At 49.9% G+C, this 27,511-nt stretch overlaps 1 protein-coding gene across 8 annotated transcripts; it reads right to left on the bottom strand.

Moving 5' to 3' along the window:
• Positions 1 to 661: 661 nt before the first annotated feature.
• On the bottom strand, positions 662 to 27,511 carry UBN1 (ubinuclein 1). Of its 8 annotated transcripts, none has more exons than XM_085075152.1 (18): positions 27,405 to 27,511; positions 26,494 to 26,909; positions 24,814 to 24,900; positions 23,826 to 23,921; positions 23,147 to 23,281; positions 22,563 to 22,666; positions 21,002 to 21,440; positions 17,795 to 17,865; positions 15,696 to 15,825; positions 15,384 to 15,502; positions 14,805 to 14,927; positions 13,816 to 13,959; positions 10,724 to 10,774; positions 9,578 to 9,620; positions 8,074 to 9,294; positions 6,465 to 6,717; positions 6,066 to 6,155; positions 662 to 4,619 (listed from the first exon to the last, which is right to left on the bottom strand). In XM_085075152.1, the coding sequence occupies exons 2-18, from the start codon at positions 26,731 to 26,733 to the stop codon at positions 4,576 to 4,578; spliced, it is 3,390 nt and encodes a 1,129-aa protein (XP_084931278.1). In that variant the 5' UTR covers positions 26,734 to 26,909; positions 27,405 to 27,511; the 3' UTR covers positions 662 to 4,575. The 8 variants fall into 8 exon arrangements, with proteins under 8 accessions (XP_084931278.1, XP_084931279.1, XP_084931276.1 ...); XM_085075153.1 differs by having other exon boundaries at positions 662 to 4,616; XM_085075150.1 differs by having other exon boundaries at positions 662 to 3,080.

The following is a 27,511-nucleotide window of genomic DNA, read 5'->3' as shown; positions in this document are numbered from 1 at the left end:
CTTTATTAATTACAGCAGCCTTTTGATCTTTGACTGCACAAGAAATTGTTTTGGAGTCAGAATTGAAACACTAAGAATGATTCATTTTAACTGCTGGCTCTTTTCCAAGGGGACAGTTGCTGGAGCAGCACTGGAGTTGCAACTTAATAACAGCATTGGATGGGAGCGAAGTGCCCTAAAAAATGGGACTGCAGCTGCAGGAGAACACTGGATTACCCTGGAATGGTACCAGAGCCCATTCACTTCCTTTTTCCCAAATTCCAGCTAATATCCCAACCCCAGTGAGCTCTGATGTCCACAAAAGCAGCTATAAGCATTCCCTGCTTATCCCTCCTGGCTCTGGGGATTAACACCACTATTTTACCTTCATGAATGAAAGGATCAGGCAGGATCACACTGGTGCTCCAGGGTCTGAGCCCCACACATCCTATCCAGCAGAGGCCAACTTCAGGCACCAGCAGGAGCACAGGGAATGAGAAGAAACATTCCTACCCCTACAACGGCTGTAACAGAGCTGCCATTCACTCACCACATAGGAGACATTAAAACAGTCAATAATTCATTACTGACTCAAAAAACAGATGAGCATCCAATCTGCAACACAAATTCTTGAAAACAAAGTCAGGGAACTAGAGGCAAGGAGATGGGGGGAAAAAAAGCATTTTGGAAAGTTTGAAACAATTTATTCAGTTGTTCTGTACAAGATTAACAGTTTTCATACCACCCCCATCATCTTCAGCAAGACAGTCCCAACACACACAAAAAAAATAGAATAGTAAACTGCAGCTCTTACACCCAAAAGGAACTGCCATCCCCAAGTAAGTGCCATGGGAGCCTTCCCTCCCCATTCCATCCCGGAAGCGCTGCAAGTTGCCTCGCCAAGGCAGAGGTGCCAGCCTGCCTCCCCATCAGCTGCTCTGCGTGGGCCTGCCTTGCTGCCACTCTGCTCCACACCACTCACTCATTCATTATAGCATGTAAAGAAAAAATATCCCACAGAATTCCCACCACATAAACATTTCCCTGAGGCAAGAGGCTTCGCTAAATTCCTAGAAGGAGGGCGTTCTGCTCTGGCCACGCTCACGGGGGCTTCCCAGCAGAAGCATTCAGGTGAAAGCAAAGAGAGGGAGGAGAACCAGTACCTCGAGTCACTCGCTGAGAGCCCCTGTCCTGCCAGGTGTGCCAAGCTTGCAGCTCCCAGGAGAAGCTGAAGGTGCCAAGCACCCCTCAGGATGAGGCCTTCAACTGGAGCCACACAAAATCCACTGCTCAGAGTCCACCAAGAACTGCTGTGCTTTGTTTTACCCACCCAAGTTCTGTCTTTGGCTCTTTTGCTACAACCTAGGTATTTTCTGTAAACAGGCTTGAAATCTGAGCTGTTTCCATTATTTTGAAATACAATCAACTCACTGATCTCGGGCAGTTATGTATCAGCTCAAATTGAAAACAGTCTTTCTTGGATCTTAACAAAAACCAGGGGAAACTACTAAAGGAGGCATTTGCTGGTATCCTGGGGTCAGCAGCCTTCTACGAAGCTCAAGGAGGAAGCTGTGAGCTTTTCCTTGGAACACCAGTAAATTCTATGTGGATCAGCACTACCACTGCACAGGGGGACGTCGCTATGGAGGCCTGAGAGAAGACAGACTGGGGAGAGCAGGAAACCAAACCTCAAAAAGCTCAGGTAGAGCCTCAGCCTGCCCTTAGCCTGAAGGAGGGTGCTCAGGTGGGGAATTTAGGTCTAAAAGTCAAAAAATGAACAGGAAAAGACACCCCCAACAGTAGATGGTCCCTGGTCCTGCAGCTGTGCCGAGCACATGATCCTGGTGCAGGTAGCACTGAGGAGAGCAGCGTTTTTCTCTGGAATTCATTTGACAGGTAGTGACCTTGGTTCATCTCACTCATTCCCTCTGTCCACCAAACTGATCCTAACTCACGACCCTAGGAAAGAATGGCTTTAGGGGAGGGCCTGGAACCCGCCTGCACATACTGGGATGAGAACTGGTGCTCCTGCTGGATTTGGGACTGTCCTCAGTCACCAGGTCACCACTGAAGTCCAGACAGTGCAGCTTTTTTTTTCTTTTTTTCCTTTTTTTTTTTTGATGTGCAACCATAAAAAGCTCTATTAAATAAACCAGAATACATTTTAAATACAGAATGATTAAAAAAGGGTTGAGGAGCACACAAAGTAGGGCTGAAATGTGTGTCACTAGTCCATTCTTGCTCCACCATAAAAGGCACTGGAATTATGTCTCCCGATCCATGTGACAGGCCAAGAAGTGTCCCATTCAATCCAATGCATTCGATGGCAATGAGGATAAAACTGAGCAGGAAAAAAGCATCCCTTTGGAGGGAAAAAAATCCAAAAACTCAAAAGAAGTGGAATTCTAAAAGTTGATGACTGCATCTAAAAATGTCACTCTCAAGAGTCTTCCTTCTCCTCCAGAGGGGAACATCAGGTGGTTCCTCAGATTCACCACACAGGAAATGTTAAATCCTCCAATTAATTGTAGCACAGTTTCATAGTACAATTGGAAAGTTACTCAAACATCTTCAAGAAAGCACTGGCAGTGCTAGAATTATCCAAGTAAATCCAAAGCAGAAGAAAGAAGCACCTTTCACACCCTCCACAGGGAGACCAAGGAGGTAACTGGACTTGGAGGTACTTGGCAGCTACAGACACAGGTGGGTGGGAATCCACTGCAGGACCCCCCAAGTCTCCCCACAAGCTCCAGCTCCTGCCAGTGCCAGGGAATGCAGGAAGGGCAGCAGCAATCAAACAGTGCTACAAAAGGCTTCCTCATCAGGGCATGGCTCAAGGTGACCCCGTGTGGGGCTCAGCTCTGAGAGCTTCTGAGCAGACGTCCCAATGAGCTCCTTGTTGCAATTCAGTCTCTCCAGTTGTCGTAAAAAAAAGAAATAGAAGACCAAAAAAAAAAGAAATCAAAAGACACAGCTGGTATCCAAAGTCCATGACCTGTTCCTCTGGGTTTTATCCTATGGGTGCTGTCGCTCCCCTCCTCGCAGGCGTCACAACTTGCGCTGCTGTGCATTGGACCCTTTGCCATGAAGCTGGGAAGCATCTGAAAGAAAACAAAAGCAGCTGGGAAGGGGGTTTGGCACCAGCCCCATGGAGCTGTGGGCAGCTGGGCCAGCCAGGCCTCTCTGAACAGAGGGAAAGATCTACTTTCCCCTCCCAGCACCAAGGAACCAGGAAGAAGAGGATGTACTTGGAGACATGTCCCCACTGGGAGCAGCCCTGCTTCTGAGAAAGGGACAAGGGAAGCACTGAAGGTCCCCTGGGGGCTCCCAGCAGAAGCCCCACGGCACAGATTCTGACTGCCAGTGGGCTCCTTAGCCTGTGCCTTTCTCTAAATCCACCCTGCACATCTCCCCACCCAGGAATCCAGACATACATGGCATGGCTGCCTTGCACCTTCAGGTGGTTGAAGTAACCTGTGAGTGCATTTTTGCTGTTGTAATCACAGAATCCCAGAATCCTTGAGGTTGGAAAAGACCGCCAAGATCATCAAGTCCAACCTGTGACTGATCCCTACCCTGTCACCAGCCCAGAGCACTGAGTGCCACATCCAGGCCTTCCTTGGACACCTCCATGGATGGTGACTCCACCACCTCCCTGGGCAGCCCCTGCCAAGGCCTGACCACCCTTTATGGGAAGAAACTCCCTCTGATGTCCAACCTGACCCTCCCCTGGCACAGCTTGAGGCAGTTTCCTCTTGTCCTGTCACTGGTTGTGTGGGAGAAAAGGCCAACCCCTCACCTACAGACTCCTTTCAGGTAGGGCTTTAGGTGCTTTATTAATGATTTATTAATTATTGAATTAGGTGCTTTTTAAATGAAGGTTTTAGGTGCCCACTAACAGCAACAGGAACTACGGGAATCTCACCACTGATGGAACAGAAAGGAATGGATGCGGAGGAAAAGAGAAAACGCACTGAAGAGAGAAAAAGGAAGGAAGTTTAAGGAAGCAGAAGTTTTCCAGGAGCAATTAAAACTACTTCAGACCGTGATGAACAAATGGAGTACTGAGATGTGCAGCTAAGCAGCAGAGGCACTGAGCAGTGCAGCAGCAGCTTCTCCTCCAGGCCAAGAGCAGCTCATTCCATGCAACAGCTCAGCCCAGCACATCCCATTTCCACAGAATCAGCACCACATTCCCAGCCCCAGCACCTCCACCAGCAACAGCAGCACCGACCACACACAAGCAAGCACTGGATGCTCCTTGCTCAGAGGCTTTGGGATGAACATGGATATAAAAGCACTTTTATTTAAGGCATCACTCCCTTACATTTGCAGCAACCTCCCACACACCTCGCAGCGTTTGGACACAGCAATGCAGCTGTGGCCAGATGTTGGTACAGCTTGTGCCACAAAACACATCAGCTCATTTTAAGGTTATGGGGGTCACTTAAATATCTACTGTGTTCTTCTACAAAACACCAAAATTGGGAATGTTCGAAGAGATGGCAGCTCTAGGCTCAATCTCCAATCTTTAAGTGAAAACACCATGTGGGAAAGCAGGTTCTTGCTGAAGCTGCATCCATGGTCATTTTTCCTTCACTTATTCCCAGTGATCTTTTGTCTTCTGGCACTACATCCTGCTGAAGAGTCCATCAAAAAATGCTTCTGTTATAAGCCCTATGAACAACAGTGAAGTACCCACTGAATTCCCTCAACTGAAGGGACAAAAAGCTGCTCCTCAGTGACACAGAATCCATTCCACAATCCATGTTTAAAGTGCAATCCCTCATCTCACTCTCCAGGAAGTGTGATTTACAAACAAGAAGGAAGAGTCTGTCACACCAGGGATGGCTCTACCACACTGAAGTGGCACAACCCACCTCAAACTTCAGCAAGAGAAGTAAAGACAACCAATTCTTTGCATTTATGAGTGCACAATGCACTCTTCTTTCTTCAGCAAACAAACATGGTACTCAGCAGCCAAGGGCATTTATTTCATGACTGCTCCATGAGGCCACATGGTTATCCATGCTCATAGTCACAGGATCAGGCTAGCACTCCTAAATCAGGCTCATATTGCCCAAGAAGACCATCCCAACAGGAGCAGGTACTAAGAGAGTGGCACTGAACTGCACTGAAGTGCTAAAGAACATGCCTGAGAAAGCAGAAATAGGAGTTACCAGGGGAATAAGCAGCTCCCTGAAGCAGGTAAGCCTGATCTGCTGGCACTGAATTTCAATTTTCCTTACTTGTCTCCTTCTTTGGAAAACTCTTGTTTTATGTATCACTTCTGCAGGCATCAAACTGGGGCAGGAACAGGCTTAACTGCCAAAGCCTCCCGTTGTGAGCAGCAAGTAGAGCAATCTGCATTTACACTACAAACTTGTCATGAAGGAGATGCTGGCAATTAACTCAGTGCACAGACACGAGACAGTCTGGTCTGACACTTTTTGTGTAGGTCACCAGGAACAAAACTCCACAGAGCTGGAGTATTCATTCCAGGGCAGTCCTGGCAGGCTGTGCACAAACAGGCACAGCTTTCACCCTGGCAGGGTAATTCTGAGTATCTCCAGGAACCAACACCTGCTGTAAGCACTGCGGGTTCACCACTCCAGAAATCACAGAATGGTTTGATTGGAAGGGACCTTAAAGCTCATCTCATTCCCTGGGCAAGGACACCTTCCACTGTCCCAGGTTGCTCTAAGCCCCAATGTCCAGCCTGGCCTTGGACACTTCCAGGGATCCAGGGGCAGTCAACAGCTTCTCTGGGCACCCTGTGCCAGGGCCTGCCCACCCTCACAGTCAGTAATTTCTTCCTAACCATGAAATGGTTTGGGTTGAAAGGGACCTTAAAGCTCATTTCCTTCCACTCCTGCCATAGGCAAGGAACACCTTCCACCCGACCAAGTTGCTCCCAGCCCCTCGCTCTGTCCTCAGGGACAGAGTGCCAAAGAGAGAATTTAGTGCCAACCACACCAGCTGGAAAACATGTAAAACCCCTTTGTTTTCAGCCCTAAAGGAAGGATCTGCTGAGATAGAGGGAGACTCACGAGGCAGAAGACAAACACGAGCGTCTGACAAGTTACCTGGCAAACTCTGTGGTAAATGAGTGGACAGGGCAGAGTGTGGGAGTGGCGCTGCATGGTGGGGGCTGGAGTGCAAACCAGCCAGAAGACCTAGAGAGAAAAACAAAGAGAGGAGAGGGAAAAAAGGAACAAATACACATCCAAGACAGAAATGAGCAGAGGAGCTGCAGCAGTTAGCTCAGAGCTCGGGTTCCAGCTTTTGGCACTTCTGGGCCAGCTCTAGGGATGTGCCCAAGGTTCTCCAAATGCAACTGCTGGAGAAACAAAAGCAGGGGCCAGAGCATGAAGCAACAGCCAGAGAGATGGGCTGGTGTGCAGTGGGCCAGCACAGCAGAGCACTGATGTTCTATGGGACAGCACAGGCACAAGAGACACACACGTGACCAGCGGGATACTCACTGTGCCCAAGGCCATGGTGGAAAGTTCCTGGAGCAGGTCCTGTAACTATTGCATCCTTGGAAACTCCTGCTTTTGGGGAGGAGTCGGAACTGAAGGAGATGACATGGAGAGGGAAAGAATGAATAGGAGAGATAATACCTAACGGGGTGGAGCTCAGGGCAGCTGGCAGCTTTGGGTTGTTGGACTTGTAGGATGGAGCCAGTACACTTAAGGAGGAAGAACTTGTTAGCAGCACAGCTCCACTAGTTCCTTTCTGAAAAGCAATGGAAACGGTCAGTCAGGATGGGAAAACCACAGCACAGCATCATTCATACTTATACATCTGCAAAACATGGAATGCTTGAGAATTCTCCCTTGGAAAAAGCACCCTCCCAGCCAGGGCCCAAGAGATGCCAACGCTTGAGGCCATCTGCAGATGGACACTGGCAATCCATCCCTCGTTCATATGGCCACACTGCACTTGCCTCTGTGATTCCCTTGCTCTGGAACTGTGCCTCCATCAGGCAGAGGAAAGGTTTCCAGACTGCCTGTGAGTTGTGTGGGGGGGTGCTTCCTACTCACTTTTAGCACTGCTGACAACTCCAGGCACCAAGGTTTGGTACCCAAGGCACCCAGGGATGTTATCTGGGATCTCTCCCATGGAGAGAGGCACCATTGGGGAGCGTTTCCCAGCTCTGTATCTCAGTAATAGACAAGGTACAGGAACTGAGCAGTACAGGGTTTGATTTAAATAAACTCATTGAATTTCCCAGCTCTTTCTGTGGGCCACAAAGGAAGGCAGGGATGAGCAGCCAACAATACATGAATACAATAACATTAAGAACTATCACTCTTTTGCTATAGATAACAATTAAGGCCCTTATTCCATTAAGTAATACAGTATTATAATAACACAAGTTTGTATTGACAGCCTCAAGTTGTGCCAGAGCAGATTTAGGTTGGATACTGGGAAAATGTCTTCATGGAAAGGATGCTCAGGCACTGGCACAGCTGCCTAGGGCAGTGGTGGAGTCACAATCCCTGGAAGGACTTAAAAGCCTTGTGGATGTGGCACTTGGAGACCTGTATTAGTGGTGGCCTTGGCAGTGCTTGGACTTGATCCTAGTGCACTTTTCCAGTCTTAATGATTCCATGGTTCTGTGACCACAGGTTATTTATTCTGTGGGCCAATCATGACAAAATGGTAATAATACTAAAATGACTTTCAATAATTTAAATAACGCAAAGTTTGTAGATCTAATTAATAATAAATTCATCATTGTAATTTTAATTTAGGCAAGGAATTTTAGCTCTTATGATAAATTACCTTACCGCACTTTCTCTTAATCCAAATGGGATCCCTACTGTCCCCATAACTTGCAGAGCCAGGGCAGGAACACGACACAAAAACTGCACTTTGGAAGGTACCCCAATATTCTGCTTAGTTGCTACTTTAAACCAAAAATGAAAGCTGGAATTCTGGAGCGCAAACCCAGGACAAAGGCCACAACTTTCAAGCCTAAAGCAGCCAAAATCCAGTCAGTCATTCAAGAATTTCAAAAAGTGCTTTTGAAGTGCCCCCTTTAGGGCAGTGCTGAACAAGGCAGATCTCCCAGCACAGCCCCCTTACCGGCACAGAGGTAGAGGCTGCAGTGCTGCTGACCACAGCTGGCTTTAGGGACGAGGTCAGCAACTTGGCCACGCCCTGGGTGCCCCCGCTGGAATCTCCGTTGGAGCCCCCGGGAGGTGCCACCAGGGTCAGCTTCTGGGAAACGGGAGTTTTCTTCACAGATGAGCTGGAGGCTGGGCGACTGGAGGCCGAGCCTGGGGAAGGGGCTGGAATGCTGGGAAGCAAATTCCCAGAGGAGCTGCCCTGGTTTGCAGAAGCTCCAGAGGAGCTGCTGGAAGAAGCCCCATGCTTGGAGAGGGACCCAGCGACGAAAGGCGATTTGTAGGATTGTCCTGAAGAGCCGGAGCCACTCGAGTGCTTCCCGGCGTAGCTGAGAGATGAGGATGAGCCTTGGCTCTTGTGGGAGCTGCTGGAGTTTTGGGTGCTGCTTGGGGATGCGGAGGAATGGAAGCTCTGAGCTTTGGTTGATGACTTGACCTGCTGGAGGAGGGAGCGTTGGGGCAGAGGGGTGGAGGACTTGGGATTCTGCAGTTTGACAAAGGGAGTTGGGGAGGTGAAGGTTTTCTGGAGCTGAGCACCAGGGTGGAACACCTTCACCTGAGAGCCTGGCACTGGTGCTGAGGCCGGGGGCCCGTGGCCTGGCCTGACCAGGCTATGGTGCTTCTGCTTAGCCTGGTGGGCATCTGGAAGGATTTTGCTGGGGGAGGCTTGGCAGGAATGCTCTTTGTAATTAGAGGTCTCTGTCTTCTTGTCTTGAGAAGACTGGCCCAATGCCAGGGCCTGCTCAGCTAGGAAGTTTAGAGGAGACTGAAGGGAACCAGAGGATGAAGTAGGGGAAGGGCTGGGCTTTGGAAATGTCCTCTTCTCCTCTGAGGATGCAAGAGTTGGGATCTTCTCTGGTGGAGCTTTTGGAGCTGCAGGAAGAGTGAAGTCAGGGCTCCCTCCTGCCCTGCTGTTCAGCACAGCCAGTTCCTTGGACACTGCTTCCAGGGAGGAGGTGGGGTTGTGAATCAAGTCCTCATCCAAGGAGTCATCCTTGAAGGTGGCAGGAGTGGCAGTGCTGCTGACAGCTTGGGCTGTCCCAAGGGATAAGAGCTCCCTGGTTTGGGCACTGATGCCCAGGGCTCCTCCCTGGGGCTCTGAGGACATGGCCAAGGTGCTGCTCGGGTGCAGTGGAGGGACAGAGACTGACAGCTTCTTGTCTGGCTTGCAGGAAGAGTCCTGGAATGACATCACAGGAGAAGGCACGGTCAGAAGAGAGACAGGGTTTACTGCTGAAAAGGTTCACAATTTGGGGACAAAAGGCAAGATACACATATTCTGTGCCCATCAGGCCCCACCTCCCTCCCAACTACTGTTCCAGTTATTTTTTCAAGCCAAATACTGAGCAGAGCTACTTCACAGTAGCTGATGTACAGATATGAAGCTCAAACACAGGCTTCAGGATGGCAGTCACTTGACTTTTGCCATATACCAACCATGAGAACCCAAAAACAGAACTCACCTTCACTTTCACCTTAGTAGGAGCAATAACTTTCTTCTTCACCCTGTTTGGAGGGAGACAAGAGAAACACAACTCAGTGAATGCCCCTAGGGAATGATCCAGCTAGGGAGCACACCTGGGCCTTGTTAGTGATGATCCACTGTGTCTTTGCAGGGAACAGAGGCAGCATCTCAGGTTGCTAGGATTTAAAACCACATGGCATTTGGTTGCTGCTCTTGGAAGCCCCAACTCCCACACAGGGGATGGATTAGGGAGAGGAGCAGAGTCCTGGAATGGCAGCAAAGCAGAGTCCTGGAATGGCAGCAGGGCAGTGAAACACCCACACACACATCCTGCAGGGCTGCAGGACCCCACTGCTGCCCTCCTGCTGCAACACCAGAGTTAGAAACTGAACAGAGACTGTTCTGCCGAAGTTACACCTTCCTTTTGGGTTCCCAGAAGAAGCCAAGGATGCAAAAGTATTTGCCAAATTCCCAGAGAATAGATTGTTTGGAATGGTCAGATGCAATCTCTGGTATAAGACATCCCTGAGCTGCTGGGATGGTGTGGCTGAGGGAAGGATGACTCTACACCTGTTTCTCACTCTGCCCCTCACTCATCCAGTGCCAAGAAGAGGACTGTCTGCCAAACTGACATCAGCCTAAATCCATGTCATCATCTACTGTCAACCACCAGCAAGATCCATGAGACCCCTTGGATTAAAGCCCCTGCCCAGATGGATTCTGATGGCTCTTGGTTTGACACCCACCAGCCTGTTACACCCACCTTCACTAGTCTGAGGTCACTGTGTCCCTCTTGGACCAAGCAGCAAGAAAGGGAATCCAGAATCCAGTAAGGACCGACTGAACAGGCTGCAATAATCACACTCTCCCAGGCCCAGCACAGAGGCCTTACTCCAGGCTGCTGAACCAGGGGGCAACCTGGCTTCAGAGTTCTTATTTTTAATCTTACAGAAGGATAAAGCACCTCAGGAAAGCGCTGGGAGATGTCACACAAACAACTGCTCTCCCTAGACCTCCCCAAAGGAAGCAGTGCCGATCTACGTTGGGAGAGCAAAGCAAGCTCAAGTGCTCCTGCATGATCCCCCCAGGCCCCAGGGAATGGAGAGCAGCAGTTTTCACTCCAGAGGAATGCTGTGATACTCACAGGACTGATGTGAGGTGTCCGTGTACACGCCTGCTCTCCTTAAACAGTGTCCTAAGAAGGGAAGAGAGCAATGAGAAGTGATATCCAGCAAGACCCAGTAGAGCAGCTGGGATCACTGGAAACAGAGCTGCACAGTACAGCAGGGGACTTAGTGAAACTGAAATCACAGAGAGCAAGCAAATATTCAGCCCTTTTCCAGGAAGATCCTCCTGAGCTGCCTCACACAGTTCTCTCTCTGGGGAGCAATGCCTGTGGGCACTGGAAAGGCCAATTAAGGCAGTGGTTGGATGTGGCTAGCACAGGTTTTTTCCACGAGAAATTTTCTTGTGTTTTATAAATAAAGTTTGGATGTTGTTGGAACAGTGTCCCAGAACTTGGGCAGTGCAGGCCTGGCCAATCAGGCCTGGGGGAAGGCTTCTGACTGACCAATCTGGGTGACTTTTGAGAACTCTATATATGTGATGAAATCAAAACAATAAAGGTCATTCCTTCTTGCCACTGAGAACTGATGCATTCATTACTCTGCTAGCTGCTCAACAGTGACAGTTGGACAATACCTAAGGAAAATGTTCTGCCAGCTTAAAAAGCCAACTGAAGAGGCAGGACCATCACTCAGGGTGTTACTGCTGCCACAGATCATCCAAGAGCTCTTCAACTTCCAGGGAGAAAGGTTCCCTTCCCATGCCTCTCACACAGCAATGAAGGAGAGAAGGGTCTGTGTTGCCTCTGTCTCCCCAGCCAAGAGCTGAGCTGATTTTGTACATCACAACCCTTTCTGGAAGGATTGACTAAAGCACAGGTTCATCCAAAGCCCTGCACTACTGAGGGTAAACCAGAATCTCCCACAAACACTCTCTGACCCACACCAGCTGCCACTCAGCTGCCTTCTTACACATCAGGAGAGGAGTTATAAATATTCCTTCACTATTGGCACATGGAATTAAATTCCTGGCTGGTATTCACAGACTTTTGTAATCCTTTTTCTTTTAAAAAGCAAGCTTATGTTTACCTAATGTTCTGTTAATCATCTCCTAGTGTTAATGAAGCAAACAGACTCGTGGCAGGGCCTCTCTGAACTCGTTGAAAAATTGCTGCTCTGTCCACCTTTGAGTTCCCCTTACAGATACTTCTGAGATCATGATGGCAGTGAATCAAGCTGACTTATCCCTAAAATTGTTACAGCTTTCCTAGAGCCACCAATCCTTCCTGTGGCTGTCACTCTACTTTCTGTCTTTAAACCACCAAGTCAGAGAATATCTCAAGTTGGATGGGATCCAGAAAGATCAAGTCCAACTCCAGATCCCAGCAGGACAAACCATTTTCCTTAAGACACTGGAAAGCAACCAGGAAATCCACTTTTAGTGAATCACTCTGTACTTAACTCCACTGGAAGTGCCTCCTACATTGGGTCTTGGGGGAACATCTGAATGCCCAACACCAGTTTCACCATCAAACTCAGAGTTAAAGATTTTCATTTCCTTTTATTCAAAGAGAAGTTTTTAAAACTTGGCTAGCTAAGACCCTCAAGCTGGGTATATCTTCATTAACTAAGCAGGAATCTTCCCCCACCTCCTAATGCTCCTGCAGCACCACACTACAACCATGCTCAGCACTGAGCTTCCTTTCCACATGCAACTGCACAAACAGCCATGGACTTTTCCAAGTGGATCTGCAATGTGCTACTCACACTTACTGCTCTTAGGAATTGGTACTACATCTTCCTTTATCCCTTCCCTGACACCCAAAAAGCAAATTCAGCAGAGAGAAGACAGCACTGCCCAGCTTGTGAAACGCAAAGAGACAGATCATGGAACAGCTTGGGTTGGAAGGAACCTTAAAGATTCCAGAAGTAAGACTGGAGAGCTGTTCTTTCTTTAAAAGTACTGAGCAAAACAAAGCATGCCAGAAGGTGAGGACAGCCCCAGCAAAGGTCTCTGCCATTTGTGTGGCTCTCTGCCACTGCCAGATCAAGGGCAGGGGTAATGCAGGGTAGGAAGGAGCAGGATACAGCAGTGAGGGTACAGAAACCATGCCAAATTCCTACTGACTTGAACAAGCCCCTAAAACTTTTCTGCTTTTAGGAATACTCCAGAGAAGACTTACCAAAATGTCTGAAAAACGTATCCTTTGTGATTACAAACTGATCCTTTGTAATACAGAGTCAGGAAAGCAGACTGGCCCATGGGCCTGACCTCGGTGCCAGTTCTACCTGCCAGTAGCATCTGTCTGAGACCAACACAGGGCCAAGACCACTCAGCACTGCCATTTACAGTCCTGACTGCATTCAGGTCATTTGTGAGGTGGAAAGGGACAGAGGGAGGGGAGAGAATGTGCTGGAGGGCAGAGCTGCCATTCACAGGGCCCTTCCCAGCCTGGAGAAAGGGACCAACACAAACCTTGTGAAGCCCAGTCAAGTCCAGCACCAAGTCCTGCAGCTGGGATGGAATAACCCCAGGCAGCAGCCTTGCAGGAAAGGAGTTGGGGGACCTGGTGGGCAAGCTGAAGGGGAGTCACTGCTGCAAAGGTGTCCTGCTGAGAGCAAACTATCCCCTCTTCAGCACCTGGAAGGGCACATCTGGACACAGATCCAGTTTCAGGGTCCCCACAATACAAGAGAGATGCTGACAAACTGGAGATATCCCAAAGAACAGGGACACACGACAGCCAAGGAGAGGTGAAGGAAACTGGGTTTGCTTAGCCTGGAAAAGGAGAAGCCCCAGGAGGAATCTAATAGCAGTTTTCCACTACCCAAAGAGTGGTGGGGACAGGGAGACACGAAGAAGATGGAGCCAGACCTTTCTCAAAGGTGTACAGTAAAAAGCAAAAGAAGGGAATATTCAGTGCAATTCAGTGCAGCAAGGGGAATTCTGACTGGAAATAAGGAGAAAGGATTTAATGAAGAGCAATCAAGTACCAGAATAGGAGCCCAGAGATGCTGTGGTAATCTCCATCCTTGGGAATTTCCAAAACTCCACATGCCAAGGCCCTGAGCACTCTGATCTAACTCTGAAGCCAGCTACTCCCTGAGCAAGGGCAGGATTAATGACCTTCCCAGGTACCTTGGGACAAGGAATCCCTTGATTCTTGCTCACCTGGCCTGCATCCAGCCTTTTGGCCAAAGGGGCTTCACCTCTCCTTCTAGGAAGGTCTTCATATAATCCTCTAGAGACTGAGACTTATTCTTGTCAAGGTCATAACCATCCAACTTAATCTTCACCAAGTGGCAAAGCAGCTCCCTGAGGAACAGGAAGATTTCAGATACAGTTACGCAGATTGACCTTTCCCACTTGGAGATCATTCTTTTTATCCAGGCTGGATAAATACAGCAAGACACACCTGGCTCTTGCTAATACAACCCTGCACTGCCTCCCCAAGAAAGGGGAAGGGAAAGGCACATTCCTTGCTCTTTCCATGCACACACGTGGATGCACCGGGGAGAAAAGTCTTGTTACCCCTTCCCAGTGTAATCTCCTGAAACAGCTGAGGTAACAAACCAGTGCCAGAGCCACAGACACCAGTAACAACCACAGAACTGAACCTCTCAGCAAGGAGAAGGTAGGAAGCAAAGCTGGCTGTGTCCTAAACCAATCAGCAGCACCTCAGTTTGTTCCAGAATAAGATGAAGACAGCAGAACTGATTTTCCTTTTAGCCTTTGTCACTCTCCTCTGTTCTCAGCACTCCTTTCTCTGGCACAGCCCTGAATGCCAGGGGCAGCAAAACCCAACAGCTTCCACATCCAGAACCTGAGCGTGTTAAGAGTCTAGGCTGTAGGATGTCAGCAATTCAGCTGAATTCCTTCTGTCCCCAAAGATCTGACTCTCTCTTTTGGACTCTGCACAGAGGCTTCTTAGCATTTCTCTCAGACTTGTCCCATGCCTGAAATGAGCTTCAGGGTGAGATGTAATAAATGCAGTAGTGGCTTCCATAAACAGCACCGTGTGCCACAGACCTCCAAGCTGACTGTTCCTATGAGAGATCAGCACTGCTCTGGAAACAAGATACAGACACCAAAATGCCTCACTGCCAACTGCAAAGAGCAAGACAAGTCATGGGTTTGCTTAATATCTGACTTATTCAAACCTGATTTCATCATTCCACTGGAATTTCTTCCGTGGACCTGCGACACGCTTCCCTCCCTTTTCTTCATCCTCATCATCATCAGAACAAACTCGCTGCTCTTTGTCCTTTTCCTCTTCCAGCATCCTGAAATGAGACAGATAATGTGGAAGTGATTCTCCTGCAGGTTCAAGGGAGGATTCAGTATCTCTGAACAGCACTGCTGAGAGGTCTCAGTATCAGCGATCTCTGGCTCAGGGTGCAAGCTGAGCTATGGGCTCAAGGTTAAGAAATCTGCCAATATTTTGTAACAGAGATCATGGGACTAATCCAGCCTGATTCTTCCCAGGCTGCCATGCTCCTAAAGACACGCCTGCACATGTGAAACCCTTCAGCCAAGCTCTGATCCCATCAGTGCTGCTGTAGCTGGCATTGCCACAGACAGCACAAAGAACACACACAGCTTCGTTAGGCCAATCAATATGCATCAGCAAATTCAGCCTATGGGACAAAAAGAGGTGGTGAACTTCAGGAGAGCAGCTTCCAGGCCACCAGGAGCCTGCTGGGAAAAGCTACAGGTGAATGAGCGAACGAGGAGCTTACTTGGCAAACTTGGCCTGAGTATGGGCTTGGCATTCCTCCTGGTACTTGGCCACCTGCTCTGGCATGGCCCTTCCAATGGCTTCCTTCAGCTTCTGCAGAGGTTCCTTCAGTCGGCCACCCTGGAGCAAGCACAGAACACCCTGAAGCTCCACAGGGCTGGGACACCAAAATCCAGCCAGCTCCAAACCCACACCCCCAGCTGCGGTGCCAGAACGATGCCCCACGGAGGACACGGCCTGTCTGGGGACAGTGGCCACACCATGGATATCAGAGCTATCACACCCACAGGGCTGTGCTGGCAAATCCCCTCACCTGCTCGTAGAGGTACAGCCTGCGGGCTCGCTTGAGCAGGGTGTCCTTGCTGCAGGGGAAGAAGGCGGCCAGGTGAGCGTAGACCCCTGAGCGCACCTGGCTGCTCAGCTCCCGCGTCTGCAGCTCGATGCTGGGGACACAAACACAGCGTTAGCAGCCACTCTCTGAGCAATCACAGCAACTCTGGGGGGAGCTGCAGGCAGGGAGAGGGACAAACGACAAGGCAAACTGCAGGAAAGTTCTTTGAATTCTAGAATCAACAGACTTTGTCCCAAGTTGTGCTTTGAATTTGGTCTGGGAGTAGCTGGAGAAGGAACAAGTGGAAGTCAGGAGTCTCATCTGTTCTGCAGTTCTCCCTGGCAGCTGAATGCAGGAGGGTCAGGCAATGAGATGAGAAGTGCACAATGGCTATGTCAGATGCTATAGCAGTGGAATTCAGGACAATAAAAAATCAAACCTTATTTCCTGGGTTTCAATTTACTTCCCAGAGAGTAGATGAGAGAGGTCACTGTGAGCCAAACCCATCTACACAGTTGTACAGAACTTAGGAGCCTGGCTTTTTAAGCCACCTCTCAGTGTCACTAAGTGCAAAAAACCCCAAGTGACTCATCATCAAAGTCACAGGATGGTTTGGGTTGGAAGGAACCTCAAAGACCATCTCATTACACCCCCTGCCATGGGCAAGGACACCTTCCACTAGCCCAGGTTGCTCCAAGCCCCATCCAACCTGGCTTTGGACACTGCCAGGGATGCATGGGCAGCCACAGCTTCTCTGAATAACCTGTGCCAGGGCCTCATCACTCTCACAGGGAAGAATTCCTTCCCAATATCCCATCTAGCTCTGTCCTCTGGCAGTGGGAAGCCATTTCCTCTTGTCCTTGCACTCCAGACCCTTTGTCCCAAGTCCCACTCTAGCTCTCCTGAAGCCCTTTAGGCACTGGCAGGAGCTCTGAGGTCTCCCTGGAGCTTCTCTTCTCCAGGTGAACACCCCCAGTTCTCCCAGCCTGTCCCAGAGCAGAGGGGCTCCAGCCCTTGGAGAATCTCCATGGCCTCCTCTGGACTCTCTCCAGCAGCTCCACATCCTCCTGCTGTTGTTCCCCAGGGCTGGAGGCAGCTCTGCAGGTGGGATCTCACCTGAGGGGCATATCCCCCCCTCTCCTGCTGCCCATGCTGGGGGCTCAGCCCAGCACAGGGGGTTCTGGGTGCACAGGGGGGAGCATGTCCAGCTGTCACCCACCAACACCCCAAATCCCTCTCCCAGAGCTGCTCTCTGTGAGTTCTTCTAGTCTGTATTCAGGTCTGGGGTTGTTCCAACCCAAATTGTACAGCAAAGTTGTACAAATCTGTCTAAATCTCCCGTGAATGAAGCTGATCAGTTTGACACAGACAAGGACTGTTTGTGCAGCCAGCACTGGAATGCTGGAAGGTGGTAATCAGCCCTGGAAATCAGAGGGAAACAGAGTCCCAAACCTCCCCTCGGCACTTCCTGCAAGTGCCTGGCTAAACCTTAATGAAATTAAAGCCTGGGTGTCAGTATTATTGCACTGATCACAAAGCCCTGTGCATTCATCAGCCCTCTCCAGGCACTTGCAGAAGAATGAAGCCATTATCTGCAGCTGCCTGAGCAACACTGGCACTCTGTAATTTGGGGCCTCAAAAACACAGAGCAGGAATGGAATTCCTCCAGTTTTCCCAGAGAACCAGTTGAACACAGCAGCCTCATCCTAGTTATAAACTACTCTATATAGCATGTATGTTTAAATAGCAATGAGCATGCCTGACATTTCTCAAACAGAGAGATTCACTGGTCTTGCATCAAGCTACACTTACAGGCCAAGTGACCAAATTCAGGCACATATATATCAAGCAGCATCTTGAGAACAGGAGGCCTGGATATATCCCCTCCAGCATTCTCCCACCTCATCATATTTCAATTGAAAGCCATTTCTAGGAGACTTTGTTATTACCCTGGGCATGTTTTGCCTGGAAGACCTGTACAAGGACATCCCCACAATTCCTGCTGAACCTGCTCCTGAGTTTACCAAAAACGCTCTGCCTAATGCTCTCCTTTCCCACACCTCCCTGCTGGCAGCACTTACTCCAGTATGATGTTGTTGATGTCCTGAGTGAAGAATCTCTGCTTGCCTTCTCCCTCAGCAGCTCTGGCAGCCTGGAAGTCAGGGAATAACACAAATCATCAGCAGTTCACAGCTGGCACAAGCAACCAAATGTCTTCTAAACCACCACAGAATTACTGCAAAATAAGGCACAGTTTTATTACACAAACTTTGCATTACCCAAAAGCTGCCATGGCAGAAACGAGATTGTGCCCTGTCCCCTCACACCTCCCCAGTTCAACCAGGACACCATGCCCTGCACACCTTGTGACCTTCCCAGGCTGGATTCTCCTCTCCAGATGCACTGGAGTTACCACTTTGGAGTGAAGATACCTCTGTTTAATGGGACAAAAGAGATGGTTTGGTGGCTTCTTTGGCAAACTTGCCATGGGAAGAACAACAGCTTCAGGGCATGGTTTTAATTTCCCAGTAGATTAGGGAATATGAGCACAGAGCTTGTCCTTGGATCTGGAAAGCTCATCCTAATCACATCTAAGGAAGGCTGAGGAGACTTATCACCAGGTTTTCTACATCAATCTGGAAACTAAGCCAAGAATCCAAGAGAAAAGAGTCACAGCCAGAGGGGATGTGTTATTCCCAGTCAACACCATGGAAACAAAAAAACCAAGTCCTGTTCAAGAAGCTTCCTGAGCTATGACTGCAGCTCACACAGCACTGCCCAAAAACATCACACCCATGAAAAGTATGTCCAGCAGGAAAATAATTCCAAGAGATGAATGAGATAGTAGCAAATTGCCAAGAGCTTTCAATCTTTTCTGAGTGGGGATATAAACAAAACTGGGATTTGGCACGAGGCACCACAGCAGTTAGTGATTCCTGGCACGGGAAAGGAGACCAGGAAAGGATTTTGAAATCCCATGATTTACCACTCCAAAGTTGAGGCAGACAAGCAATTAATTTATGCCCAGAAGGTGTATATTCTCCCTGCCAGCAGCAGGTCACAGACAGCTGGTGATACCAAAGGAGAAGGCTCAATGCTATGGAGAATCCTCAACAGGAAAATTATTTTAGGAAGGAGAGGGTTAAGGTCAAAGCAGTTCAAGTAGAAGAGGAAATGCCTGGAGGCTCCATTTAACTCAGGAGATGCTCCCACCTCTGGGATGGAAGAGACTTGGCTTTCAGGCAGAGATACAGCACCTCTTCATTCCCATCTGAGTCCACGTCCCAAAATCCTAACTGACCCAGAGGCTTCAGTTTGTTCAAGCTGGCACTTCTCCTCCTGGGTTTCTTTTCTTAACATCCACAACCCAGCAACAAGAAACACAGCAGCAGGAAAATCTAAGCAGGAAAATCAGTGGGGATTCTGCTTTTACACCATAACAATTAACCTGATATTGTGGAATATCCAAAATACTCTCCTTTAACTCAAACAGAGTCAGAAACAGCTGTTTTGGTGCTTTCTGAAACAGAAACATCTACAAAGAGCCCATCATTTTTATCAGCTGTGGCAGTATTTTCTTCAATTCCTTCTCCCCTCCCATCTGTGCACCCCCACTGCACAACTCAGCAGAAAAGTTATCTAAGAGCAGCTTATCTTTAGCAACAGGAGTTACTCAGCACCTCAGTGAAGTAAGAGGCACTCTAAACTGAAGTGCCCCAGGAGGCAGAACCATCACAGAGCTCCAAGGGCATGTTTATGACTTAAAATCAATGTTTAAAACCACACCATAAGCAGGAACAAAACCTCCCAGCACTTGTTGGGCTGATGGTGACAGCCCTCACACCACAAGGCTGAAAGCACACTTTGACATGTCAGGAGGGGATCCCTGACCCAATGTTTTCCTTCTCCAAAACAGACTGAAGCTTCCCAAAGCACATCACATTTTGGAGAAGATGGGTGAGTCCCACAGGAGTCCAGCTGCAGGAGGAGCTACTGGTGAAAACACACAGAACCATCCTTCGAGAAATGAATATATTCCACTCCCTAAATGGTACCCAACACTGAGATGTTAAAGATGGGTAAAGGACTCAAATTGCCAGATTGGTGCAGCTCCAGTGTGCTACTCAAGCTTCAGTGAAGGACCTGCCTGTGTATGCCATGGAAATGGTTCTAGCAAATCCTCAAGCCCCATCTACAGGGCTGTCCAGGCCTTCTCACACTGGAGTACAGGCAATGCTTTCCAGCTGAACCCTCCTATTTTACACACAGAACACTGTGCACCCCTTCACTGTCCTGACCAGTACAGCACACTAAAGATGCTGTGGTGGAATTTGTCCTTGTCTTGGTTTAACCCCAGCCTGCAACTTGGCCCCACACAGTTACTTGCTCCCTCATCCAGGTGGGATGGGGCAGGAAATCACATGGGTAAAAGTGAAAAAACTCATGGGCTGAGACAGAGAGAGTATAATATGGAAAGCAAAAGCTATACAAGCAAAGCAAAGGAATTCATTCCTCACTTCCCCTGGGCAGGCAGGTGTTCAGCCATCCCCAGGACAGCAGGGCTCCATCACATGTAACAGCTCCTTGGGGAAACAAATGGCATCACTCCAAACATCCCTCTCTTCCTTTTTCTTCTCCCAGATTTATACACTGAGCATCACCCGCCATGGTCTGGGACATTCCTGTTGGGATCAGCTGTCCTGGTTGTGATCCCCCCCAGCTCCTCATGCCCCTCCAGCTCCCTTGCTGGCAGTGTGGGGTGAGGAGCAGCAAAGGCCTTGGCACTGGATGAGCAGTCACTGCTCAGCAATAGGTGAAATATCCCTGGGTTTTCAGCTCTGTTTGCAGCACAACTCCAAAACAGCCCCATACCAGCCACTGTGCAGAAAATTAACTCCATCCCAGCCCAAACCAGCCCTTCAGCCTCAGTAATTCACATTTCAGTTCGTCCATGTCAAACTGACTTTGGAAATTACTTCTTGCACCTGGGTCCATACTTTGCCAAGAGAGGTAAAGAAGAAATCCTGACCAGGTCACACCTGATCAGGTGTGATGCTGAGTGCTACATTCAGTAGGTAACAAGGTCCAGGACTCAAACATCACTTGACATCTGGGCCTTCAAGAAAGTGACTTAGAGAAAAGCAGGTGACACGAAGGTGTGATCCCAGTGGCACTGAGAAATTCCCCCACTGGACAGTACTCTCTCCCTGGGTGCTGCCACACCAAGCCAGCAGTGCTGTCCCCACTGCAGTAACCACCAGCCCCAATGTCCCCAGGAGCTGCTGTACCTGAGCCAGTTCTTTGATCCGTTTCTCCAGAGGGGCTGGCAGCCCTTCCGGAAGGGACGGTGGCTGCTTGAACTCCTGCTCCAAGCCTGTGCCGCCAGGATCGCTGCCATCCTCCACCTCAGGGAAGGGACTGCCCTCTGGGGACTCGCTGAGGAGCCTCTCCAGATCCAGGTCACTCAAGGAGTCCATGGCTGTGGCTGCCTGGAGCAGGTCACTGTCACTGGCGTGGCCAAAGAGCGAGAGCAGAGGGTCGGCCATGGCCTCTGCCTCCCTCGGGGCTGCAGGGTCTGCTGGGGAAGGAGTCACTACTTTCTGCTCTTCATCTTTTTTCTTCTGAGCATCCTTCTCCTTCTGAAACTTCTTCAACATCTCCTTGACACTGAGAGCTCCAGAGTATTTCTTCTTCTTCTTCTCCTTACTTGCATTTAATGCTGTGAAGCTGCAAACAAAGTGTGGAGGAGGAAAGGGAGATGAATACAAGATCAAGGAGCAGAGAGGTTCCCTTCACCCCAGTTCACTTCAGCCATAGGCACAATTCCCTGGAAAATCTTAGCCCCTTAACCAATTACCCCATAGAAAGTATTTTCTAGCTTCTGAAAGTCTTAAGTTTCTGACTGCTCAGCTCAGAGAAGGCTGTCCTGCCTCACTGCAGAGAGGTGCTGGGGCTTAAACCACCTCCACAGAGCTCTACTTTCATTTTACTATGTTATTATTATTATTCCAGCAAAAAAGGTTAGGAAATGCACTATTAGTACAGGGGAACTGAGGCAGGACAGAGTTAGCATGAAGCATTCTGCCTGTGAAAACTAGCAGAGCAAATTCCTTTCCTTGCTCACTTTGAAGGAATCACACACTGACAATACCATGTCAGACACGTGGCTTGGTGCTGCCCAAAAGCAGATCCATGCAGGAAAAAAGAAATCACAAAGAATAGTTAAAGGAAGAAGGAAAAACTTGAGGAAGAAAATATAGGAAATGAGTGAAAACCAACAGATACAGATTTTGAAACAGACAGGCCAGGCAGACCAAAGCAAGGACAGCAACAGGACAAGATGACTCAGAACAAAAAGAAAAACCACTCCATTTTACAGCCCAAAAGCCAAAAAGAAGCTGAGCACTCATCCAAGAAATACTTTGGGCAGGAGTACAAAGGCTTGCCCAGAGAGAGCAGATGCCTTGCAAACTCTCCCTCCCTGCCAGCCTGACACTCATACAGCCCTGAGTCCAAGCCTTTCCTCCCACAGCTTCATTCCAACAGTTGTTACCTTTCTCTCCACTGTCCGAGTCTGTTCCCACTGTCAGTGTCGAAACAGAGCTCCAAAAACCCCAACATTGCAGCCAGCTGTGCCCTTCTTTGCTCAGCAACTGATGCTGGGGAGCTGTGCTCCCTTCCCTGATCGTCATCTGCCCTTCCTTCTCACTTTGGAAGCAACAGGGACTTCCCTGCGGGTGATTGCAATGTGCACTCGAGCAGCCCCACACTGCAACAGAACCTACTGCAGCCTCCTGGAACCCTGAAACAAGGTGCTGAGCAGCAAGAATTGTCCCCTCCCCTCCTTACCCAGCTTTTGGAAACTTGGACTTCTTCGATTTCTTTTCCTTGTCGTAAGAATCATCTTTCTTCTTTTTCTTTATTTTTTCACCTCCATCTTTCAACTTCCGCTTCTGCAGAGGGTTAAAAACAAGTCACAATCAAAGAGTTTCCCACATTACCAGCACTCCCAGAGCCACTCTGGGACCTCTCCCAAGAACGTGAAAACACAGGACTCATTAACCCAACCCCTGCATCCTTCACCACGGTTCTGGCACATGTTGCCTTCAGCATCTGACAGCACACCCAGCTTCTGTACTACTCTCTGCACCCCCATAATGCTGTGACAGGAACACACCCTGTCACTTGCAGGGTGACAGGGAGCTGCTGTGACCTGTGCTCTAGGAACCAGGTAACCCCACCAGGGTCTCAGAGCATGTCAGACATGCTTCATTTTAATAAGAAATTGTAGGACACAATGGGATTTCAAGTGCTCATCCCTATTCTGTCCACACCAAGTCACGAATCCCTCCCACTCCAAATGTCAACACACTTCCATGCAGCAAGCTCTGAGCTGTAATAGAGGGAATAATTGAGAAAGCTGCTTTGCTGACCTTGGGACACTTCTTCTTCTTCTCTTTGACATAGTCATCCTCAGACTCAGAGGCCTGCCGGAATTGCAGAGTTCCTGAGTTGATGTAAAACCCTCCGTACTTGGTAGTGAGAGAAGCAGGAACCAGCTCATCGTACTGGAAATAACAGAGAATAGTTTTTGGCACTAGGAGCTTGGTTACTTCATTCCATAGCTCAGCTGCTTGGAAAATGCAGTTGGATTCATAGAATCACAGAATATGCTGAGTTGGAAGGGATCCGTCAGGATCATCAAGTCCAGCTCCAGGCCCTGCACAGACACCCCAACAATCCCACCCCGTGCCTGAGAGCATTGTCCAAATGCTTCTTGAGCTCACACAGCCTTGGTGCTGTGACTACTTCCCTGGGAAACCTGTTCCAGTGGCTGACCACCCTCTGGGTGAAAAACCTTTCCCTGATATCCAACCTAAACCTCTCCAACTCAGCTCCAGCCATTACCTCAAGTCCTATCACTGGTCACGAGAGTGAGGAGATTGTGCTCCCTCAAGAACAGACTGGAATGCCAACCAGCATCTCCTGCCATGCAGCTGCCCCAGGATCTCTCAATCCCTGGCCCTGGCATCCTCCTGGCTCACTCCCAGTCCAGGTTCAGCCCCTCAGGCAGCCACCTTTAGCCACCCTCACACCCATCCCAGCACTCACGGCTTCCGAGTTATCGATGAAGGAGTCGGACTCGTCGTAGCCATACCCCATATCAATCAAATCCTGAATCCTGTCCTTCCTGCGCCTCTTCCCACCCTGAACAAGGAAACATGGACATTGATCATTTTTCTTTTTCAGTACCACCACCATCAGGCATACCCTGATACAGGACAGCAACGCTGGCTCCAGGACAGAAAAGCTGCAGCAGAACCAAACCAAGGTTGGCTTCCATCACACTGTCCTCCCAAGGTGTGGTAAATCCAGTTTTAAGCCTCGTCATAGGAAACCGAAACAGTGCAGCCAAATGAAACAAACTGCCAGCCAGACCACGCTGAACTGGGTCTGCACTCCTTCAACATTCCTGTCAGGGCCCTCTTCCATAGGGATTGCTCCTCCCTAAGTGCTGCAGTGGGTACAGACTCAGTAATACAGATACACAGAGTGTGTCAGGGTGACCCATGGGCTAAATCTGTATCAGAAAACAACACACAGCTGCTGCCCCAAAGTGCCAGAGGTAAAACACAGTGTGGTTTTATTGCCAGCTACAGAAATAAAGTAAAAGGAAGACCAAAAAGGAACAGGTAAGACAGATCCATGCAGCAGTGTCCTCAGGGCAGTGGACTCATCAGAGCCCCACGCTCAGAGCCTTGGCAGATTCCATCCTGCCACAGCAACAAGACCTAGAAATTAATTTCTGCTTAAGGAAATTCACTTTTATCAATCACAGTAATTGATTTGCCACTCACTTTAGTTCATGTCGTTCACTTTAATCAGACTCATCTGATTTAAGAATGAATCTGATTTAAGAATGAACTATTTTTGCAGCCCTGAGACAGAAAAAGAACATGAAAACCAGCACGTGCCAGCCAGGATAAGGGACTGGGGAGAACAGGAACCTGAGAGCCAGTGAGCATTAAAAGCAGTGCCTGAGAGCTAAACAGCACTGCCCAGCACAAGGAATAACATCATTTAAGGAAGAAACACATACGTATTTTTCTTCAAACTTCCTAGCAAGAGCCTCCACTTTATGCCTTTCCTTTTCCTCATCATTGAAGGGATCAGCCAGGTCTTTCTTCTGTAGAAATTAAAGACAAAACCAAGAGTCAGTCCAGCCACACTGCTACCAAAACCCCATGAATTAAACCATCCTGTCTGGAGCAGCTGGGCAGAAGCTCAGATAAAGCAACCTTTAGGACAGCGCTGATCAATATCTTCATCAGTGACACAGACAGTGGGATCTGGGCACCCTCAGCATGTCTGTACCAAGCACACCCAGCTGTGTGGTGTGGCTGACATACCTGGGGGATGGGAGGCCATCCAGAGGGACGTGGACAGGCTGGAGAAGTGGGACCATGGGAACCTCACAAGGTTCAACAAGGCCAGGTGCTGCACCTGGGCCAGAGCAACCCCCAGGATCAATCCACACTGGGGGATGAAGGGATTGAGAGCAGCCCTGGGAGAAGGATTTGGGGTTTTGGTGGCTGAGAGCTGGACATGTCCCAGACATGAGCACCCAGAACCACCCTGTGCTGGGCTGAGCCCCCAGTGTGGGCAGGAGGGGAGGGGGGAATTCTGCCCCTCTGCCCCTCAGGCGAGACCCTGCAGAGCTGCCTCCAGCTGTGGGGAACAAAAGCAGGAGGATGTGGAGCTTCTGGAGAGAGTCCAGAGAAAGCCATGGAGATTCTCTGAGGGCTGAAGCCCCTCTGCTAGGGGAAAGGCTGAGAAGGCTGGGGGTGTTCACCTGGAGAAGACTCCAAGGAGACCTCAGAGCTCCTTCCAGTGCCTAAAGGGCTCCAGGAGAGCTGGAGAGGGACTTGGGACAACGGCACAAAGTGACAGGATGAGTGGGAATGGCTTCCCACTGCCAGAGGGCAGGGATAGATGGGATATTGGGAAGGAAGTGTTCCCTGTGAGGGTGGGGAGGCCCTGGCACAGGGTGCCCAGAGAAACTGTGGCTGCCCCTGGATCCCTGGAAGTGTCCAAGGCCAGGCTGGACAGGGCTTGGAGCAGCCTGGGACAGTGGAAGGTGTCCCTGCCTGTGACAGGGGCTGGAAAAAGATGAGCTTTAAGGTCCTTCCAACTCAAACCACACTGCAATTCTGAGAGTGTTTCTGTGGTTTGGGTGCTCTCTCAGGTAGTTTTCTAGCTGACTCTGCTTCTCCCAGCTCTCAAAAAAACCCCAAAAATCAAACAGCATAAAACATCAACTGACTGCGAACAGTTCTGAAGGGAAACAGTAAAAGGAATAGAATTCAGTAAGTTTCTTTTCACAGAGAAACACTCTTAACTCAAAGTTTAGGTGCTACAGGAGTTTTTATTAATCTCTCCTTTGATGCTCTTTGAAAAACAGCTCCTTATCACTGCCCAGGTACCAAAATTCACTTTAGATCCAGTCATTCCAAACTAAACGAGCATCACATCCCACACCTGCCACCAGCACATCACCTTCCCAACACAAAATTCCAGCCAAGGCAAAGGAGTGACACAGTGTGGCCTGACAATAAGATCCCCAGCCTGGGGGTCAGTTCTTCTGCTACAGAACATTCCACCACCCTCCTCCCACCTTGCAGCACCTTACAGCAAACACAGACCAACTCTCAAAACAGCAATGAGACTGTTGAGACCTTCAGCTACAACACAGGCTCCCACAGGCCCCAAGGACACTCACCTTGTCACCTGAAGAACCTCCTTTCACTTTCCCTCGACAGCTCTTGAGGAGATCCGGGTAGAAAAACTCAGGGCAGCGTTTGTGATCTGGCTCGAAGAGGGTCAGAGTGATCCGAACGGCCGTCGCTGCCGGCTCTGGCTCCGGGGGCTGCTCTCCATCGTCCTTCCGAGACCTCTTTAGGAAGCTGCTGCTCAGGGGCCCATGGAGAGTGGTGAACGAAACCCTGTGGGGCTCTGTCATGGCTATGGCCAAGTCTTACCAGGCCTCACGGCATCGTTCCCATTGCATTAGGAAAGGTCTGTCGAGCTGCACTGATGGATTTCACCAAGGATAACGGAGGATGTTGGCAGTAGAATAAGTGCTTTGCTTTTGGAGCTTTCTTGGGAAATGACAAAGGGCCGTGCTGTGAGCGCTTGCTGCAATCATTAGAGAGAAAGAAAGAAAGAAGTCAATCCTTGTACCAGCATTCCCTCCAACACTGGGAGCTCCCCCGTTATCCCTCCTGTCCATCGCAGATCTGTCACCTCACACCACACCGCTCCATTTGTAAGGGCTGAAGGCAATCCAGCTGCCGGGGAAACAAAACGACGCCGCCAGACTTGGTGTGACGCGGCCCAGGAGCCCTGAGCACAAACACCGGCCACGGCTGCACCTCCTGGGCCGGACTGCGCTCCAGCCGCCTAACGTCCCGCTGCACCGAGGCCCGGGCAGCACCGCCCCTGGGACAGCGGCCGCGGCGGGGGCTGACCGGGGCCCAGGACTGAGCGGCTCTCGGGGCTAAGCGGGGCCCGGGGTGGCAGCGCGGCCTGCGGCGCTGAGGGGAGGACCGAGGCCGTGGTGAGGGGGCTGGGGCCGTGCTGACGGGGCTGGGGCCGCGCAGGGTCCGGCCGGGCCGGCCCGCCCTCACTCACCGCCGGCGGGACGCGGCCGCCGCTCTGGGCCCGCTCCGGCCCCGCGCCCGCGTCACGTGGGCGGTGCTGCCCTCGCGCCGGGCCGCGCGTACCGCTGCCAATCGGCG

Source organism: Lichenostomus cassidix, chromosome 14, assembly GCF_008360975.1.
Source record: "Lichenostomus cassidix isolate B80296 chromosome 14, HeHo_3.0, whole genome shotgun sequence".
In the NCBI taxonomy this organism is placed as follows: domain Eukaryota; kingdom Metazoa; phylum Chordata; class Aves; order Passeriformes; family Meliphagidae; genus Lichenostomus; species Lichenostomus cassidix.
This window is presented reverse-complemented; position numbering and strand designations above follow the sequence as displayed.